The 22,544-nt window shown below is 38.9% G+C and overlaps 1 protein-coding gene across 1 annotated transcript in view; it reads left to right on the top strand.

Annotated features, from left to right (window-relative positions):
* The window catches only part of LOC131237051 (uncharacterized), a 42,554-nt gene that overhangs the window by 3,478 nt on the left and 16,532 nt on the right, over positions 1-22,544 (top strand). Inside the window, exons 2-3 of the mRNA XM_058234690.1 lie at positions 44-124; positions 20,120-20,248. Of these exons, the coding sequence (XP_058090673.1) occupies positions 44-124; positions 20,120-20,248 (210 nt within the window). The remainder of the gene's footprint in view (positions 1-43; positions 125-20,119; positions 20,249-22,544) is intronic.

The following is a 22,544-nucleotide window of genomic DNA, read 5'->3' as shown; positions in this document are numbered from 1 at the left end:
TGTTTATGATTAGACTTGTTAACAGCCGCCAATATCTTGACAGGAAAACGGCACACTTGCAGAATATGCACTGGCTTCTGAAGGGGTCAACCAAGCACAATTGGCAGGGGAACTATTCGATGCGGTACCTTTTTCTTTGTCTATAATGCTTTTTGTGAACTAAGGCTGCATTTGGATGCACATTTAATTTGAATTGTAAATATTCATCTTAAGTAGGAGGAAATGACTAAACTGTAATGATGTTTCCTAGTATTCATAATGAGGAAGTGGCCCTCAAACTACAGTTTACTCCTTCCAAGTCCAAGTTGAACTTGTGCCCGAGAGTGGTCCATATGCTTTTGTACAAAAAGTGGGCCACATGATGAAATGCTCACAACTTTTGATCTATAAGTCGGATGAATGCACAAGACACGTCGTTGGAATCGCAACGACGATGCGGTCACAATGGTATAGGTCTCAACTCGATCCGAGTCGGGTCTTCATGACTGGGCTCACGGATGACCGCAAACACTATCCAAGGGTCACGGGTCGCCGGGATTCGACTGGTACGACCGCGGGATCAAGATGGACGGAATGCTTAATTTGGCATAAATTAATAAGAATTTTCAAGTTAGAAAGATTATATTTAAATTATCATTTTATGAATGGATTATCGAAATAATTTTACCCGTGAAAAAATGATATGTCACTTGGACAATTAATCTAACATCCTCAATTTGAGAAGGAAGATAAATTCCTTAATAAGAAAAATGAACAATTACAAATGCAATCAAGAACTCATTAGTTAAATTAATTTCAATACTAATGACAAAAAGAGGAAGCTAAATTATGTTAACAAGCAAATAAAATTAAAAAAGGACTAGTGTAGGAAGGGTGATTGCTATGTCCGTAAAAAAATGGACATTATTTTAAAAATGTCAATATTAGAAGTCAAAATTTGTGAATAGACCGTTTCTAGTGGCACTTTTTTAGGCCAATATGGTGGAAAATAAAAAAAGATTGATGAATGGACACAAGAGCCACTAGGCATATCATATGTAACAAGAGTATTTCAAAGACCTATAATGTTGTAGTAAGGAATAACATAGAATTTTACATATATAATATTCATCCACTAAAGTAATGAGAATTAAAGATATTGAGATAAAAATTTTATCAGGGAAAGTGCTCGCCCCAAGAAATGTTATACATGCTCTAAACATTAGAAATAACTTTATATCAAGGTAATTGCAGAATAAAAATGACTTAAAATGATGTTTAAATATAACAACTTTATTTAATAAAATAATGATATATATATATATATATATATATGTATATATATATATATATATATATATATATATATATATATATATATATACATATATATATATATATATATATATATTAAAAATAGATATGCTTATAATGGAATGTTCAAATTAAGCACCATTAATGAAATAAACAATGTCATTTCGATGTATACTATTGATAAAATGAATATTTGATATGGTAAATTAGTTATATTTAAAATTCAATTTTATAATATACATTTCAAATATAGGGTTTATTGATAAAGTCGAAGATGCTCACATAAACAAATATGAAATTTACAACAAGTGTAAAGTTATCAATTTTTTATTTTTATTTTTTCAAATGGGTGAAAGTGATGTTAATGAAGTACTAATTTTGAAATCCAGCCAATGAATTTCACATTGGACAACTTGTTACCTAGTAACCATTTTTATCATATGACCTTAACTATCACATCCATGGCTATACAAGCTGAGGGCTATAATGGAGTGAACCAAATCGACGGTCTAGATCAACAATTAGTGTATCTACATGGCGTGTGACCCTCAACTCTTCAATGATGTTGGTGGGCGAAGACGGACGTGGATTGTGCTCCAGCTAGGAACGTGCATGAGCTTTGAGTGGCCACCGTGATGTATGGGTCTTATCCACACCGTCCATCCATTTTTTTTTTTTCGTATCATTTTAGATTATAAGCCCAAAATTGAGGTATATCCAAGACATACACAATGGGGATTAAACTCTTACCATTGAAAACTTCTTGGTGGCCACGAAAGTTTTGGATGGAGCTGATATTTGTGTTTTCTCTTCATCCAGGTCTTTATAACTTTATGAATAGGTTGGATGGCAAATAAACATCACAGTGGGCCTTAGAAAAGTTTCAACCGTGAGAATCATTATCATCGCTGCTTCCTGTGAGGTGGTCCACTTGAACCTTGTATTAACCTCAATTTTGGTTTTATATTCTAAAATAATACGAAAAAAATGGATGACAGTGTAGATAAGACCCATACATCATGATGGCCACTCAAAGCTCATTGCAATTCCTAGTTGGAGACGGGCAACGATGGGACACAATCCACGTCCCGCATGTTTTTAACTTTTGAACTTTTGAAATAGGCCTCACCAAACCAATAGCAAAAAGGAGCGAGAGACCAATCGCCTGGCTAACATAATGGCAAAAAGAAAGACGAATATACGAAATGGTACAGCCGCAAGAAATGGACCATGGCTGAGTAACCTTTCAGAAGGATACATGGCACAATGACGTATGATCAGTTCCATCAATAAACTGGGCCTAAGCATGAATAAATAATTTTTAAAATTAAAACCTCTAAGATAATTTAATCCTTCAATTTTATTCAAATTAATTCACTAAATATTTGACCATTAACTTCTATTGTTTTCTACCATTTCTTTTTGAGGGCCATTGATAAGAATGTATGGAATTGTCTATTAGGAGAAGAAAAAAAATAATATCTATTTTAAGATCTAGTAGATGGATAGAATCGATTGATACACAACTATTCCACTATTCCATGTGTACAGTGGATTGATGCTCCACCATGTCCTGGTTCTTACTCCTATACCGTATCATCTGTTAAAGGCGTTGGGATCGGCGATTCACGCCTAAGGGAGTTCTTTGATACTCTGGTAGAGTATGATACTTGATAGTCAGGCACTTAGAAATTGGGTAAATAAAATAAATAGAAAATAATAAATCGACTAAATCATGGAAAACACTCTTTATAAGTAATTTGTACTGTTTAATTTGATTACTTGTGTGCCACGTGTGCAATTTCTACGTGCCTGAGTATCATCCATCACATTCTGCCAGAGTATCAAAGTTTTTCCCCTCGGTACACTATCCTGACTAAAATACTCCCAAGTCGTTTGGCACCCGGTTACAAATCCCCCTTGCTGTTTGGGAGCATAATTTGCTTGGCCAAACAGGCCCTAAGGGCCCGTTGGCCGGGTGGATTGGAAGGGATTGAATGGTATTAGGGTGGATGGCATGGATTTCAAGGTAATGATGGTGTTGTCGGTGGATTGTCTTTGATAGAAGTGTTACTGCAAGAATTTTAACTGAAAAATAAATGTACTATCACTTTTAGTAACAATGACATCATTGACATATACAACTAACATGATAGTACCTTTCTTGATTTGTCTAACAAAAACTGAATAATTTGCCTGACAACGTTTCATCCCAAACTGAAGCACCACCTTACAAAAGTTGTTGAACCAGGCACAGAAAGACTGTTTTAATCCATACATTGATTTCTTTAGATGATAGTCCAAAAATATTTCAGAACCTTCATGTTTAACAACAATGTTCTAATAACCTCAAGTAAATGATGATTTTTATGCCCTACAACTCCAGTCTGCTGTAGTGTGTGCGCACATGATGTTTGATGAATAATGCCATGGGATAAGTATTGTTAGATCCTAGAATACACACTTCAGCATCAAACTGAGTTTGTATTTGTATATGAAATTCTTTAAAACATGTAAATATCTCAGAATGGCTTTTCATCAAATATAACCATATCATTCTAGAGCAATCATTCACGAAGATAACAAAGTATTTAAAACTAGATAAACCTGAAACATGAACTCGACCCCAAACATATGAATGTATCAAGTAAATGGGTTTATCACTTACTTTATCATCATGTGAAAAAAAAAAAAAGACACTCCATGATGCTTGCTTAACTCGCAAGCTTCACACTCTAGCCTAGATACATATGACAAAGACGGGACAAGACTCTTTAAACTATTTAAAGATGGGTGACCAAGCCTAGAATGCCATTGATGAGGAGCAAGGTGTCCCGTATCGGTATCGGTTGGCGTAACAGTGTCCTCCAAAACCGATACGGATACGGGGGCGTAACGGTGATACGGGGGCGTAACGGCCCGTAACGGCGCAAATTATTTTTTTTTGCCAAAAAAATATGAAAAAATATGGATTAAATCCAGAATATTCTAAGCATTCCAAATATGCATTCATTTATAAATTGGAACATGTTTATGGTGGTGTAACGGTCCACTCTTTGGTGAGAAGTTGTATCGGACTGTCTGATGAATTTATGAACCAGATAACCTGAATTTGACTACAAAATTCATATATTTAATTTTCTAACTATCTACTATCAATAATAGATATATTAGAATGAATGTAAAATGAAAATATCTTACATTATGTGTTTGCAATTATTTTTGAGGAATTTCTCGAACATACCTGTGGTCCTGTGCAGTGTGGTGCACCTGACTGTGATAGTGTAATTCCTGTCTATGACCTGTCATCCTCAAGTCAAGAATATTTTAAAAAAATAATTAGTAGTGTCTGATATACTCCCCTGCAACTTGATTAAGGATTACTTGATTGGTTGTTAGGGGAGCTATTTTAAATACAAGTTCGGCAGTGTCAAGTGTGTGCATGGCTTCTTGCAATAATACTGTTGTGAGCTGTCTGCTGCAAATACTTACCTTAACACAAATATATACTCACAATCACAAGTCACCACCAAAATGAAAATCTGCTTTTTTGTGGTTGCTCGACCTCCACATCATCGTCATCGTCACCATCAGGCTGAGGCTGTCCAATAGGTGTAGGTGCTGCATATCCATAATATCTAGTGCCAGAAGGAAATACTAGATCAACGAAACTAGAGGATGACTGATCCTGACTAGGCAACGACTCTAACCCGGAGTAAGGATATCCACCAGTGCTCGTCGAATAGCCATACTGGTGCCCATACTCAGGCTGTTGAGAATCTTGAGATTGAGAGTGCGTCTGCTGTGATGAGTAACTTGGATTTGGATCTGGATATCTATAATCATATGGATATTGATCGGGAGGGCTACTCCAACATGAATGTGATGGAACAGGCTCAGTATAACCATCATAATTCAATTCACCATAAGAATATCCATCATAATAACCAAGACCATGAGCCTGCCGATGTTCCGAACCTCTCGGACTCGGTGCACCACTAGATGTACCCACCTCCTGCTGGCTGTATTGTGACTCGGTACACTCATAAGTCCGACCTCGTGTACCACATCGTGATCTGTAGACGGCTGTATAGGGCGCTGAGCAACACCAGAAGTGCCAGCACCAGGGGCAGGGGGGTCATCGTCTTCATCCGACACGGTCACGCTACCACTGCTCGTACTCTTTTGTTGATCTTGAGCCATATCTGTACATGGCATAAACGCTGCCCCTCTTACTGGGTCCAACACATCTGCACTACTCTCTTGTTGCGCTCTGCGTATATCTGGGTCATCAATTTCTAATTCTTCACTATCCTCTTCAATTTGCTTTTCCCTTGTTTCCAACCAAGGTAGAAGTGGGTCATCCTCATCATAAATATTATCCAAGTTTATTGGACAGTAGTCTCCGTCATCAGCAGCTGTAATGCTCCTATGATGTCGTGGCATTCTTAGTTTTATATTGTAGTGCATGAAGACAAGTCTATCTAATGTTCTAGTCTGCAATCTATTCCTATTCTTTGAATGAATGAGCGCAAAACAACTCCAATTACTTTCGCAGCTAGAGGAAGATGTTGTCTGGCTTAAAACTTTTACTGCAATTTTTTGGAGAGCCTTCGTACTCTCTCCGAAATTAATCCACCATTCGGCCGGTTGCAATCTAGATACTGCATGCTGTGCAAGAGCATCTCCAAAGCTACCAAGGTGATTTTCAAATGTATCTAATTCATTTAATGCCTTTATTTGCAGATCTAAGTCAGGCTCTAATTTCTTTATCACATTTTTTAGCCCGACACAAACTTCATCATCCGCAATAAATGATTGGGCATATCTATACCTAGGATTTAGGTAGTAATCTGCTGCATGAAGATCGTGATGGAGTTGTTTTGTCCATCTCTTGTCGATCATCTTCCAATAAGTCTGCCAACTTCTACAATCACGTTGAATTGCAAACTTTGCCTTATCCATGGCATCATATAGGAAGCCCATGGTAGGTGCTTCATCGGATTCAACAAGACGGAGTACCCTCATTAGTGGCTCCATCACCTTTAGGATCGCTTTGACCTTATTCCAATATTTGTTGTCTCGTATGGTGTTCGCAACTTCGACCGGTGTTCCTGATATCTTCTTCCCATGTTTTGTGTTGAGCTATTCTCGGGAAGCGAACATCTCACTCAATTCTTCCCTATGCTGGAATAAACTCTCTAATGCTATAAAGTTTGTTGCGAATCTAGTCGTCGCAGGCCTCAACAACTCTCGTCCTTTCGTGAACTTTCTCATTATTGCAACTACTTGATTATGGTTGTAAATAAACGTCGTCACTTCCCTTGCCCTTTCGACCATTTCCTTAATATTCTTCTTCTTCCCAATATCTTCCAATATAAGATCAATACAATGGGCAGCACATGGTGACCAAAAAAGATGTTTTCTCTTATCCATCAACATATGTCCTGCAAGCTTATATGTTGCTTCATTATCTGTCACAATCTGCACTATATTCTCATCTCCAATCTCGTCCACAACTTTATCCATTAGTCCATTAATATAAGTAGAATTTTTTGTTGCCTCTGAGGCATCAATTGACTTGTGGTATATAGTTCCTAAGTGGCAGTATACCATGAAGTTGATCATGCTGCGTCTGGTTGGGCCAGTCCAATCATCACACATGATTGTGCATCCTCTGGCTTGCCATACATGTTTAAAGGTAGCCACGTATGCTTTCACATCCGCATACTCTGCATTTGTCCATTTCCCCCTAATCTGCTTAGCCGTGGGAGCTTTTATTCCTTCACCTGCTTCTGATGCTGCATCAATTACCACCTGCCAATATGGAGAATTGGCTACGTTAGGAGATATGTTGGCATGTATAAATAACTTTGTTGCTGCTCTACCTAATTTCTCAACGGAAGTTCTACTCCACATTTGTTTTATCTTCTTTTGTTTAGTTGATTCTTTCCTAAATAGGATTGGATCAATAGAGGGTCTTTTAGGCTCATTTACTTCTTCATCCAAACGTATAGGGGCATCATGTGAAGATGTCTGTCGTCGGCTCTCAAACATACGTCGTAACCCACCAAACCTTACCCCCCCCCTCCCCCCCCGTATCACGCACTGACCCATGCGTGCCAAACATGCGGCGACGTTCTTCCTCTTCACGAGCTAGACGCAAGCTCTCTCTCCCAGCTATAGTAAATTCTCGATCTGAATTTTTGTCAGAATCAATAATATTTTCATCACGAATGCCCATATATTCAGGACCAAACATTTCCTGTCGAGCTGCATCCAAAATATCATCTTTTTTCTTTTGTACAGCAGCACGTTTACCCTTCGACTCATCCAGACTATCTTGCATTAAAAGCATTATCTCTTTTGGTACTCTACTACATGGCGCAACTTGACCCTTTCGATGTGTCAAATGTTGTTTGAGATAGGTAATTCCACCAGTCACTAGTCTATCACAATACTTGCACTTCATTTGGTGCCTAGTACCACCAACCCTCTCACAATGTTGCCATCCAATATCATCACTTACTTGTTGTTGGCCAGACCCAGACATTTCTCTAGGTTTAGGTAGACACTAGATAATTAGATATGAGTATGAGTGTATAATCTATGTTAATAAAGATGATTTTATATTCTAACTAAACCCTAAGAAGCTCCAAGGCAAAACCTGTCCAATATAAGCAAATAAAAACATAAAGTCACTAATTCGAAAATAGAAAAAAATTATAAAATGACACTCCAAATCTGTAAAATACACATTAACATGTTCTACTATGATTAACATATCACATGGCATGATTAAAACAGTAAAACAATCATTAAAAAATTATTTTTTAAATTTTAAAAAAAAGGGCCATAATTAATGCGTAAATAGAAAAAATATTAAAAAATTATAAAATGGCACCCCAAATCTGTAAAATGCACATTAACATATTCTACTATGATTAACACATCATATGGCATGATTAAAACAGCAATACAACAATTAAAAATTGATTTTTCGAATTTTAAAAAAAAAGGGGCAAAATTCATGCGTACATAGAAAAAAATATTTAAAAAATATAAAATGACACCCCAAATCTGTAAAATGCACATTAACATGTTCTATTATGATTAACACATCATATGGAATGATTAAAACAGCAAAACAATCATTAAAAATTGATTTTTTGAATTTTAAAAAAAAGGGGCAAAATTCATGCGTAAATAGAAAAAAATATTTAAAAAATATAAAATGGTACCCCAAATCTGTAAAATACACATTAACATGTTCTATTATGATTAACACATCATATGGCATGATTAAAACAGCAAAACAATCATTAAAAATTGATTTTTGAATTTTAAAAAAAAGGGGCAAAATTCATGCGTAAATAGAAAAAAATATTTAAAAAATATAAAATGGCACCCCAAATCTGTAAAATGCATATTAACATGTTCTACTATGATTAACACATCATATGGCATGATTAAAACAGCAAAACAATCATTAAAAGTTGATTTTTTGAATTTTAAAAAAAGGGGCAAAATTCATGCGTAAATAGAAAAAAATATTTTAAAAATATAAAATGGCACCCCAAATCTGTAAAATGCACATTAACATGTTTTAATATGATTAACACATCATAGGCATGATTAAAACAACAAAACAACCATTAAAAATTGATTTTTTGAATTTAAAAAAAAAGGGTCAAATTCATGCGTAAATAGAAAAAAATATTAAAAAAATATTAAATGGCACCCCAAATCTATAAAATGCATATTAACATGTTCTACTATGATTAACACATCATATGAGATGATTAAAACAGCAAAACATGTTAAAAAAAGTATAAATACCTATTTTTGACAAATTTATGAAAAATGGCCCACCAAGCTTTGATTCAACAAAATCCGCAATATAATGTGTTTTTTCCTCAAATATCCAGCCAAGGTTGGTCGAAATTAGTAGTAGAAGGAGTGAGAAACAGTTTAAAAGCAAGAAGTTTAAAAAAAACATCAAAAATGGAGCTTAAAATGCCAAAAAAAATAGCCGTTTTTTGACCGTTACGGCTGACCGTTACGGGCAGTAACGGCCGTTACGCCCGTATCGGCCGATACGGCCCCGAAACGGGTAACGGTTCGCACCGTTACCGTTACGTATCGGCCGATACGGCCGATACGTAACCGATTTGGCATACCCTGATGAGGAGAGACGTTGGTCGGTATTGCAGCTCCATTCGCCGTCATTCCACAATCGACGTAATAGAGTTCATTTAATTATATCCTCCACCAATCATCCTCCTCATCTTTAGATTTTGAAACTCACAATAGGAATGATAGAATTTGATGGAACAATCTAAGGCTTTGGTTTGTTTATCGTCAAATAATAAGCTTAAAGGAAACTTAGGAATGCACAAAACTGAAGATAATGTGAGATTTGAAGTAGGATAAACCATGCCACTGCGGATATAGAAGTTGATGCACCATCAGCTAGTGTCATTGAAGAGATGGATGGGGACTGGACTAACTGAGATAGCATGCAATAACTATTCGATGGAGTAAGATGTAAATGGAAAAGAGTTGGTGGAAGAGGATGATGGCCATGGAGCTTGGGAGAATGTTAGTAAGAAAAGAAACGCACAACAACGGGATGAAAGAAAGGGCAAAATGGGGTTGTTGGAATATCTGACTCTTTTCATTGAGAGTTTTCTACCAGGATGGCAACTGATTAACTTCGAAAGGGTTTTTAGATAGGCGGGGATAGTAATGGAGATGGTGCAAGGAACTCACCCAATCTTCGGGGTTTTGCTTATGTTCGAATGAGTTCAAAACAGGAGATTGAACATGAAATTCAGATGCTGAATGGGAAGAGTTTCGGAGGCGTGAAGCTGAAGGTATAGAAGGCACAATATGGCCCAGAACGAAAGAACAAAGAAGGGGATAGGTGGAATAGTCATAGAAAAATGAAGATGAAACCACGAAATTCAAACATGATGAGAGAAGCTCTTTTTTCAAAAGAGGGACCTACGTTGGAATCATGACCACCAAAGGCTGGGAAATCGTTCAAAGATGCAGTGTTAAATAATCAGAACTAGAGGCCGAAAGATCCAAACAAAGAGGAGTCTTCGATGGAGAAATGAGTGTGGAGGACAACAATGGAGAGGGCCTGGAATTGCGAATTCACAAGAGGGTTTTGAGGAGTCGCTAAAGTCATTCTAGTTTTGTTTTGTTGTGTTAGTTAACCCAGCGATGAGGGAAGTGGAACTGATGGGATGGTTGCTCCAGCATTGCGAAGGAATGGAGGAAGACATTATCATGAAAAGGATCCAGGAAAATGTCTTCTTGGTCTCCCTTGGTTGCCAGGCACATGCTGATCCTGTTTTTTCCACACAAAGCTTCTATCAAGCGAATACAATTATCAAAATTCAAAGATGGGGTGCTTTACCAGATGCACGTGGTTTGCGGGTGATTGCATGCATCCGCAGGGAATAGTCTCGCCTTCAAAAGGGGTGGGGACACCTTGTCGTCATAAAAAATAATAATAATAAAAGATGGGAAGAATGGTCGGTGTTCGGGTGCGAAGAACATTAGTAGCGATTCTGGAATATTCCAATGGAACTTTGGATTGATGATGTCTTCAGGGAGATTGGAGTGTGTGTAGGAATGATTGTTGCCATCGACTCTAGGACTAATATGAGCGAAGAGCTGCAGTTTGCAAGAATATGAATCGGGAAAAATAAGTTAGATTTGATCCCAAAGATGATGGGTTTGCGCATTGATAGTGCTAAGGTGATGGTGAAGGTTCAAAACCAACGTTGTAAGTCACCCACGGATTTCTGGAACATAAAAATTCATCGTGTCTTTCTCTAATTAGTTAGGAAAAGGTTGTTGCAGAAGGGGTGAGAGAAGTCTTGACATGTGGTTGAGAGAAGTGCAATTTATGTCTTCTTTGCCTCGTCTTGATGAGAGAGACGCTGAGCATTATGGGAGTGGCACTTGTCACTAGCTTTGACTAGAGGTGTACATGAGTCGAACCGAGTCGAGTTGGGCACGACTCGACTCGGCTTGGCCACTTACTGCCCCCAGCTCGAACTCGACTTGGCTCGGTCCTCGAGCCTGACTGGCTAGCTCAGCTCGGTTTGGTCAGCAGCTCGGGCTAGTTCGAGCCGAGTTCGAACCAAGATCGAGCCAAGTTCACCTGTGCAGCATTTTCACAAACACATGGACTGCACCTTCAAAATCTCACTGTATGTAAAACAACAGTAGTGGTTTTATAGGTATTTCATCAAACACCTTCCAAGCAACATAAAAATCAAGAAAAAAGGGGTATTTGTTTCATATACATACCTTCCTTGCCACCGGCCACACTTCGTGGAGTCATTTCATCAAATACTTTGTGAGCAACATCATTGTCGGGTGCTAGAGAACAACGAGAAATAGAGGAGAAGAGTGTGGTATTGGTCACCGGTCGCCGTTCGGGCGCTGAAGAGAGACGAGTTCGAGCTGGGGTTAGGGTTTTTAGGGTTGGGCGAACGGCCGAGATGAGAGGGCGCTAGGGGTTAAGGTTTTTTTTTTTTTTCAAAAAAACCTATTTTGGGCGTCAGATTTTTTATATATATACTTAAAAATCGATCCGAGTCGAGCTAGGTCCAGCTCGGACTCGATTCGAAAAGTTTCGAGCTCAATAAAACTGGCTCGACTCAGCTCGAACACAGTTTTGACTAACGAGCTAACTCGACTCGTGTACACCTCTAGCTTTGACTCCCTTATAAAGGCAACAAATACATTATTTTTCTTGTGAGATGATAAAATTGTCGTGCGAGATCATCTCAACTACGAGTGTGGGGGAACTCACACATGCTCCCATAAGTCAAAATCCTACACAAGTGCAAAGCGCTGGTACATGCCGCGGTTTTCACTTAAGATAGCTAATTCAATTTTTCGTCCCGAATGGATACATATAAGCAATGCATCGATCACGGGCCAGTTGAGGCTACTCGACTGATAGTTTTTCATCATCGGTGTCCTAGATCATAACCAGAAGCTTCAGTGTCTTCCGAAATCGTTCTGACGTAGCTGTGGATGAATGTTTCACTATGATGGAACACATGCAGGAGGTTCAAGGTTGATAGGTTGTTACACCTTCTCAGATACTCCCCTCGAAAAATCAGATCGGTGTCTCTTTTGAGTTGGCGGTGTATAGTGAGCCTGGAATTGCTATGACATCAATGGAATGAGTAAGTATATATCAACCGAGCCTTCGATGCCTAATGACGTCTCTGCTAGAGATTAGTAAGCAGACGCAACATCTAGAGTATCATCCACATGGTTCCAAAGAAGCGGGGGAACCATTGATGATGACCCCATTGGCTATCGAGCAACAGATGGATATTGCAAAACCAACAAAGATGAATTCAGAAAAAGATTATGGGGTTAGTGTTATCTTTGACTTAAGGCTATTGCAGAAACAAAAATTTTCTATGGCACAGGGTATGACGCGAATAAAGTTGTTTACACTAGAAGTGGCTCATTTGGTGGGAGTTACCTCTGGAGACAGGCCGGAGGATTGTACCACTTTATTTGAATTCATTGACGAAAGACGTAGACAACCGACTCATATGGAAGATCAAGATCCAGAGATTAACATAGGTATGGCAAAAGTGTTGGCTGTTAATGAGGATGTAAGTGATAAAGAGGTGGGAAGTACCATTCTGGGTTCTTAGGGATTAGTAGGTGAAAATTATGAATTGGAATGCGAGGGGTTTGGGATGCCAATAGAAACGTGGCCATATTAAAGACGTGTAAAAAATTTAAAGTTCAAATTGCAACTTTTCAGGAAACGAAAATGAAGGGGATAGATCAGGGGGTGGTAAATTCCCTATGGTGGGGGCAAATGTAGGACTGGCAGTCCTTGATGCAGTAAGGGCTGCAAGGGCATTTTAGTGATTTGGGACTAAAAAATTTGGAGTAACGAAGATTATTGGAGGGGAAAATACTCTATATCTCTACTGCTAAGAGATATTTCTTATAGTTTTCGGGCTTTCTTGGCAATCTACGGTCCATGTCGGCCCAAATTATGAGCTGAATTCTAGGAGTTGGATGAATGCAGGAACAAATGGGGTTTACCATGGTGTGTGGGTGGAGATTTTGATGTTGTCAGATTTACATATGAGAAAAATGGAGGGCGTATTACTACAAGTATGCGAAAATTTTCAAAGTGGGTCCAATTGAATGAGTGATTAACTTACCAATGGGAGGAGTTGAATTCACATGGTCAAATGGGCAAACAAGGGCAACAAAATCAAAACTAGATAGTTTCTTTCTCTCACCAGAATGGGTGGAAAAATTCCCATTGTCCTGTCAACAAGGTTTGCCTAGGTCAGTATTGAATCATTGCCCAGGTTTGTTGGAAACGGATGAGGAAGATTGGGGTCCATTCCCTTTTAGATTCGAGCTTGCTTGGTTAGAGGTCGAAGGTTTCGCGGAAAAAGTGATAAAATGGTGGTCATCTTTCTCAATAGAGGGGCAGGTTTTGTTCTTTTCCAAAAGTTAAAAATGTTGAAAAAAGAAATTGGTAAGTGGAAAAAGGAGGTTTTGGGGGCTTAAGAGGAGGAGACTATAAAAATTCTTCAACAACTTCAAGCATTTGATATCAAAGAAGAATCAAAGGTCTTATCGGAAGAGAAAGATCTTGATGGGAAGTTTTTAAAGCGAAGTATAATGGTAAACTGCCCAAGGAAGAAATTAAGTGGCGCCAACAATCAAGGGCTTTGTGGTTAAAAGAAGGGGAGAAAGACCTAACAATTTTCCACGCGATTGAGAGCGCTAGGGCTAGGACAAACAAGATCAAATATTTGTTGGTGGAGGGGAAAAGGGTGGAGGGCAAAGATAAGGTATGTGACACAATGGTTGATTTCTATACAAAGCTTTTATTGAGGGAGCAGTAGACTAGACCTGTGCTAGATAACCTTTGTTTTGATTCCCTTTCTCTAGAAATGGCAGATTCATTGGAAAGAGCTTTCACAGAGGAAGAAATCAATCGGCTCGTTTCAAAGTTGGGTAGTGACAAGGTTCCTCGGCCGGATGGTTTTCCGACGAGGGCAAAGATAAGGTATGTGACACAATGGTTGATTTCTATACAAAACTTTTATTGAGGGAGCAGTGGATTAGACCAATGCTAGATAACCTTTGTTTTGATTCCCTTTCTCTAGAAATGGCAGATTCATTGGAAAGAGCTTTCACTAAGGAAGAAATCAATCGGGCCGTTTCAAAGTTGGGTAGTGACAAGGTTCCTCGGCCGGACGGTTTTCCGATGATGTTCTATCAGAGATTTTGGGACACAGTAAAGAAGAATGTAGTTACTTTTATGGATGAGTTTTACAAGAAAGAATGCATTGCATTGGAATTGAGGCTACGTTTATAGCAATCATTCCCAAGAAAGAAGGTGCTGAATGCCTTTGGGATTTTAGACCCATCAATTTATTGGGAAGCCCTTACAAAATCATTGCTAAAGTGCTAGCTTCAAGATTTTGGGGGGTTTTGTATATAGTGGTATCAATAGCTCAAGGGGCATTTTTGGAAAACAGGCAAATCGTGGATACTTGCTTGGTGGCTAATGAGTATATTCACTTATGCATTATGAACAAATCGAATGGCATTGTTTGCAAACTAGACATTGAAGAGGCATACGACCATATGGATTGGGATTTCTTGGATTACATGTTGAAGAGGTTGGGTTGTAGGGTTAAATGGCAATCTTGAATATAGAAATGCGTATGGTTGGCAAAATTTTCGGTATTGGTGAACAGATCTCTGAATGGGTTTTTCTCTCCTTCCAGAGGAATACAACAAGGAGATCCCCTCTTCCCATGTTTGTCTGTGGTGATAATGGAGGCATTTGGCCGAATGTTAGAAAAAGGAGCAGAGCTTGGTTTGGTGAAAGGATTTGGCATGGATACCTCAGACTTTCAGATATCACATTTATTATACATTGATGATACATTATTATTTTGTGAGGCAGATTATGCATATGTTGAAAATCTTCACTCGATTATTGTTAGTTTCGAGGTGGTTTTATGGCTAAAATTTAATATCAATAAGAGCGAGATTTTAGGTGTGGGAATCTCCCAAGCAGAGTTGTGGTCTTTTTCCCATGTGATGGGATGCAGGGAGGGATCTTTTCATACTTAATGCCTTGGGCTTCCATTATGCATGGGTTGACGATAGTTGTCGTTAAGAGGAAGAATCACTTTGATTAAGATGGTGGTGTCCAACCTTCTTGTTTATTACATGTTTCTTTTCAATGCTCGAAATTGGTTTTGTTTAAGTTGGATAAGCTTAGGACGGACTTTATGTGGAAAGTAACAGATGACAACCATAAATTTCATCTCGTGAAATGGGAAGAGGTGTGTAAACCATGGGATAAGGGTGGGGCGCTCGTTAGGAATTTGGAGGATATGAATATAGCTTTGTTAGGAAAGTGGGTATGGAGTTTGGGGCTGAGGTGGGTTCTTAGTGGAGAGATGTGGTAATTAGAAAATATGGGATTGAATAGATGGGTTGTTGGACGAGTTCGTCATCGTTATATGGGGCTTCTCATGTTTGGAAATCGGTAGATTCAATTAGAAATAGAGTATGAGAAGGGGCTGGTTTCTTGTTGGGGAATGGGAAGAACATTAGATTTTGGGAGGATAAGTGAGTGGGGGAGCAAAAATTGAGTGAATAATTCTCTAGTTTGGCTGCAATAGCAGTAAAAGGGGGAGTGAGGGTAGATAGTTGTTACTCCATAGTTGAAGAGAAGATCGTTTGGGCTCCGCCATGTAGGTGGAATTTAGAAGATGCAGAGGTTGCAGAACTCATCGCTTTGCTTTGAGGATATTGCTAATGCCCCCAATAGTACGACCAAATGAGCCATCCCAATTGATGATTGGGGTGCCCAAATGGCATTCAAAAGCTTGACATTGCTAACGCCCCCATGAAGGTGGGGATGCCTATGCCATGGTGATGTAGGACAATTAACCACCTGCTCTAAAAGCTCCAACTGATAGAGCGTGGCGAATTAATCCCTTTATCTCATAGCCCAGGCCCCACATCCCATGGGTTAGGACATCAGCTGAACCCCCCTCGTGGGCCCCACATCACATGGATTCTGCCTCACACGAGCCATACACCTCACACGGGCCGCCCACCCCAAGTGTGCCCCTGCTTCTCACAGGCAACCCCACTCGAGCCTGGTGTGAAAATGCCCCTGCATTAATCACCCTCAGCGAGGAGTCTGGAACACGAGACCTCTCTCTCTGATACCACTTTGATGCAGGACAATTAACCACTTGCTCTAAAAGCTCGAACTGATAGAGCGTGGCGAATTAATCCCTTTATCTTATAGCCCAGATTCCATATCCCATGGGTTAGAACCTTGGTCAAACCCCTCTCATGGGCTCCACATCACATGGATTCCACCTCACATGGGCCGCCCACCCTGAGTGTGCCCCTGCATCCCACTGGCAACCCCACTCGAGCCCTGTGTGAAAATGCCCCTGCATTACATGGGCTTGAACCTGTGTTCCTTTCTGATTATCTTCAGACATATTAAACATGTTTCTTTTCCCTTATACAGTAGAAGAAACAAAAGAAATTGTTATGGACCATCACTCAACCCATTGCTGGTAATTTTATCCATTTAGTTTGGTAGGTGTAATCTGGAAGTTCATTGACTCGGATGGAGACAGAATACTTAGCTTCATTCTTTGTATCCATAAATTTAGGGGAATGGAATAAATAACTAGTGGATGTATGTTTGACTTGAACTTACTCAACAAGTATATTAGAATACAATGCATACCAACAGACATGATGGTTTGACACTACTTCTTGCCTCAACACATTCACACATACACACAAAGCTTCTTTAACACTCATCATACCCATGTTCAACACGTACTAAACTTCTTTAAATTTGACCACAAACATATGATACCCTACTTTTATCCATTACAATGGATTAGGTGAAAGAGGGCATCACACACCTTCATGAACCATAACTACGCAACCCACCATATGATGGTTATGGGAGTTTTGTGTAGATCGGTACCCCAACAATCTTAGATCTCCACTTCAAACAAAAGAAAAAAAAGAAAGAAATAAAGAGGAGAGAAGATGTAGTAAATGACAAAGATATCAAAACCAGATCATGTAGGCTCTGATAACATGTACGTTTGGATGAGAAGGAAGAAAAGAAGAAGAGAGAAAGGGAGGAAGAAAAAGAATGAAAGTAAGAAGAGAGAGCTAACAGTTTGGATGTCCCCTATTTTCTCATGTTTTATTTGAAGAGACTTTTCAATACTTACAATCAGTGTTTTAAATATCGACGATATTAGCCAATATATCCCACGATATATCTTGTATCCCACCTGTGCGATACGAAACGCACATGTAATGCCGATATATCCCACCTATTCGATCCTGTGAGCATTTTCGATTTTCAATCCATGTTTTTATTGTAAATCACGTTAAAGTATTGTCAAATGGTTACACATCTATGATTCTTCATGTTTTCCATGAAAAATCATGGATTTGGAACTTCAATTTCGAGATTTGGGGAGATGGGTCAAGTCGTGGAAATTTGAGAAAAATCGAAATTTCTCAATTTCTCAATTTCTCGCAAATCAGTTGCAATCTTTGTATCCAAACACAAAATTAAACATGTATGTAACCTAATCTAGTGATTCTTCTTTTGTTTTTGAATGTATTGCTTGTGTTTCCATATATGTCTTCCTTCGTTTATAAATTATATAGATAGACTTTGAATATACTTGCATCAGTTCAATTGGAAAGCGCATATGTTAGGATCCCATAGAAAGGAAACCCCTATTATGTGCACTTCTTTTTTTTTTTTTTGGGTAATGTAAGTGTGTATTGATGTCTTTTTCAACAATCCTTGAAGTTTCATTGAAAAAATCGACCAATTTCCCAATGTTCTCATGTTTCCCAACAACAGCGATGCATTATGTGATACGACCGATATATCCGATGCGATAACCGATATGTATCCGTATCCAAAAGGGTACATGATGGGACATCACGTGCACGCACGCTGCCCCCTACGCGCGTACACCAGAAGGACCCCACCGTCGATCTAGATCGGTGACGACATCCAGGGAGGGTCTCCTAGTTAGAAGACAGAGTTTTGATTCATTAGAGTGGGCCTGATAATCAAGTAAAGCCCATCATGGGATTTCATGATTGGGTCCTACTAGTCGGATTTATTTCATATTTTAGGTTTTGATTATTTATATTATTTAGAACATCATGAACGCTTTATATTTCTTTGTTTTTTTTTTATTTTAGTTTACTTCATCACTAAGTAATAGGTTGCGCACATGGCGCGAGTTTTGGGGTATAGGGTTTTCTTATAAATAAGCACCCCTTGTAGTTCTTTTGATTCATTGAAAATTAATAAAAATTCTGCATTTTCCTACTCTCTGAGTTGTGAAGCCTAATTGGGTGCGAAACCCTCCCTTCTTCGAAGGGTTAACTATCGTGATACGAAGCCACATCTATCCCGATTCACCCCCATCTATCGCCATCTCTACTACCCATCTTCTACCATCCCTTCTTCTCATCTCACCCTATCATCTATATTTCGAATCAATCATCTATTGTAGCAATTCTCCTCCCCATAGCAGAATTTCAGAATCTGGCCCTATAGGAGGGCTGAAACTTCGGCGGAACACCATGCACAAACCGTACATCGGATCGAGCTGAGATTTGAGGGTTTTAGAATCCATCCCTGGCCGACCAGGGCCAAGGTGGCCTTTTTTGAATAGTGGGCCCCACACACGTGCGGCCGGGATTACACTCACGTGCGTCTGGGCCATTTTTGTTGTCCACGCGTGCGGTACTTCTTTGGTTCGTCTCTCTCCTCTCTTTCACTCCGCTTTCACCCAAAATCCCTAAACCTAACCCTAAATTACTCAAATCTCTAATTTTATGCCCCTTTTCTTACCCTAGGGTTCTCTGAACTGGAATTGGTGAATCCCTTGGATTAGGAACTGATTACTATGCATGTGTGGCTGAATTCTATTTTCCTTTGAGTATTGTTTGGCTTATAATTTTTATTGTTCTAGCCCTAGCTTGTGTAGGCCTGGACCCGCATAGATTTCCCTTAATTGAATATTTGGACTTTCATGTGGGATATGGAATTTGTGTATTTGTTTCTGAACTAATGTGATCTTAAGCCTGAATTCTTGCACATCATATTTGAATTTCATGTCCTGCATCAGTGCAATACATTATGTGATAACGATATTTAAAACATTGCTTACAATAATGCAATTAGTAACAAAAGCAGGAATACCCAACTTGACTTACAACTAAACTAATGTAAAATAGGCTAAAGAAAGCTAAACACATAGAAATGGGCTGAGTGACGGTCGGTAACAGAAACGATGAGTGACACATGAAAATCATAGATGACCATCATAAGTTTCAAGGTTACAGGCGATCAGATCATGGGAAATAATGGGAAGAATAAGAATAAAATATTTGATCCCCAGACTTGCAGGTTTGAATGACTAATCCTCACTCCTCAGGATCAATATGCTGGAGAAGTACCAGAATTAAAATAACAGTGTCAAGAACAGTTAGTCACACAGCTTTAGTCTGTGAAGAAGTATGAAAGGGTCTTTTTTGTTCTATTTCTATCTGTAAGCGTTTTTACGAAGCGTTCAGAGATATACTTCATTTATCTGTTTATGCATGGGTTGATTCTGATATGCTCCTATGGCTTATTTGCTAGGAGATTGTTTTATTATATGTTATTCACAAGTGAACTTTTTATTTGCAGGAACTGAAGGCTAGTAACATACCTCTTGAAACTGTTAGGATCTGTTATTCTCCATTTTCAAGAACAAGGCACACTGCTGAAGTGGTTGCGGGTGCGCTGAATCTTCCATTTGAAAGTCCGCAATGTAAGGTAACTATTCAATCCACAGGTCAAAAATTTCCAAAAACTTAACCATCAGAGTTTAAAATTATTACCCAAGACTGGCATCTCGATTATACCATCTTCGTGTTTCTTTTCTTTTGTTTGGTGCTTTCTATACTTATAGGATCTGCTCTAGCTTTTCCACTTTCCCTCTTGGTTTTTTCTTCATCCATGTATTTCTTGATTGGATAGAAAGAATGGATTCTTCAGATACATGCCTTTTGATTTTGAAGCTGTAAAATTCAAATACACTTTGTTAATTTGTTGCAGCTTAGTTGATTCTCCTGTTGTGCTCATGTTATATTTGGATCATATACATGCATTTGTTACTGAATTGCATTTAAATGAATGGAATTGTGGTGGAAGATGGGCAGCAAACATTCTAATTGTTTATTTATTTATTTATTATTTTTAAATACAAATTTTCAAACATGAGGTTGATTTATTGAAGAAAAGAAATCAGTCGTGGAACCTAAAATGGGGTTTTAGAGTAAATTATCTATTATGGTTTTATCTCTTCGCTGATATGCTACCTTGTATATGTTTCTTTCTTTAGAGAAATTATCCAGTGTAAACGTTTTCAACATTATGTGGTGCAAAAGGTTTGTTGTGGGCGCCACCGTCATGTGTCGATGAAATCCACTCTGACCATTAGACGCACCCTCCCTCGTTTGATCAGGCACTTGAAAATCAGGTCAATCCATGAGTTAGATGGGCCACACTAGCAGAAATAGTTGAGAATGGACGCCCACCCTTGATTCTTATAGAGGGCCCATCATGTTGTGTGTATGCCATCCAATTCATTTATATGAAACATTTTCCCTAGATGGTGGCCCACCTAAAAAATCAAACCATTTTAAGACTTGCGTGGGGCCCAATGAGTTCCGAGGGTGTTCCTCCCCTCCCAACTGTTCCTACTCGTGTGGCCCACCTGAGTCATTGATTAGCCTATTTTGGGCCCATGGCCAAACGAGGGAAGCAAGCATGATGGAAATGGATGTCATCAACACATCATAGTGGGGCCTGCAACAACTGTTTGCACCATATTGTGGTGAAAATGTTTGCACTCGATAATTTTCCCTTTCTTTATTGGTAAAAAGGTGGTAAATGGGAAGTGTTTTAATTTGATAAATAGCCCAAATATTTCACGGGATACAATCCTTTCTCTCAAATGCAGTCATATACATAGTGGTTAGGTCATCCGCTAGATAGGGATGCAACTTGGGCTTGGGTCAACCAAAACCTGACTGACCCAACCTGAGTTCGGTTCAGGTTGTCAGGGTCCTCAGGTTGGGTTATGGTTGGAAACATCCAACCCAATTTGAAATTAGTTTGGGTTTGGGTTGAGTAAATTTGGGTCAGGTTGGGTTGGGACTTAGGAATAATCACATGTATTTGGGTCGGGTTGGTTTAGGAATGAGTATAGAGGAACTCGGGCTGGAATTCTGGTTGGGTCCTCTTGAGGCCAGGTCTGGCTCAGGTTGTCCCTCTACCTGACCCAAACCACCCGAGTTGCACCCCTACTAAGAATAAGCTGCGGCATCGAACTGAGCAAAGACATCAACACTTGTCTACGACCAAGAAATCTAATTGAACAAGTGCTCCTCACTCACAAGTGGATACTATGAAGACCAACACAACAAATGAAGACCATATCCATTTGTTATCTGATGATCTCATCCCTTGTTCTTCCATCAAATGAGAGCCTCATTTCTAATGAATATGTTGAATGTCATCCTTGCCTTCTTTCCAGTGCCGTCATCCACTTGACTGAAATCACTATGTTGTTCGTATTCCATATATCCACCATGTGAGCAGCTTGCTTCCCCTAATGCTCCTGTATCCTATATTTCTTCAACATCAGACAGCTCACATCTTTGATTATTGTTCCAATGTTTCTTTAATTACGTTTTCTGGAATTTTTTCTCTTACCTATGATATTGATTCTAATATTAATCCCGGAGCTTTGCTAATCACACATGCATGTTCAATAAAGCTTGTGTGCACGCTACACGTGTGCTAGCATGGCACATACGTGCGCGATCTAATTCATCCATCAGGTTCGTCCAATTTTGTACATATTTTCCCAGAAATAAAATCTGGTCCAATCAACATGTGGGCCCCAATATTGGAAACATGTGAATGGGTTAATGAACTTCAGCAAAGATTTTCAGACCTGTAAATTTGTTTTGCAAATGGTGGCCCACCTGACTGGTGGATCAACCTGATTCATGGGCTAGGGCATCAATACAGGGGTGCCGTTTGGATGGATGGATTGGATCTT

The sequence above is a fragment of the Magnolia sinica genome, chromosome 2 (assembly GCF_029962835.1).
Source record: "Magnolia sinica isolate HGM2019 chromosome 2, MsV1, whole genome shotgun sequence".
In the NCBI taxonomy this organism is placed as follows: domain Eukaryota; kingdom Viridiplantae; phylum Streptophyta; class Magnoliopsida; order Magnoliales; family Magnoliaceae; genus Magnolia; species Magnolia sinica.
This window is presented reverse-complemented; position numbering and strand designations above follow the sequence as displayed.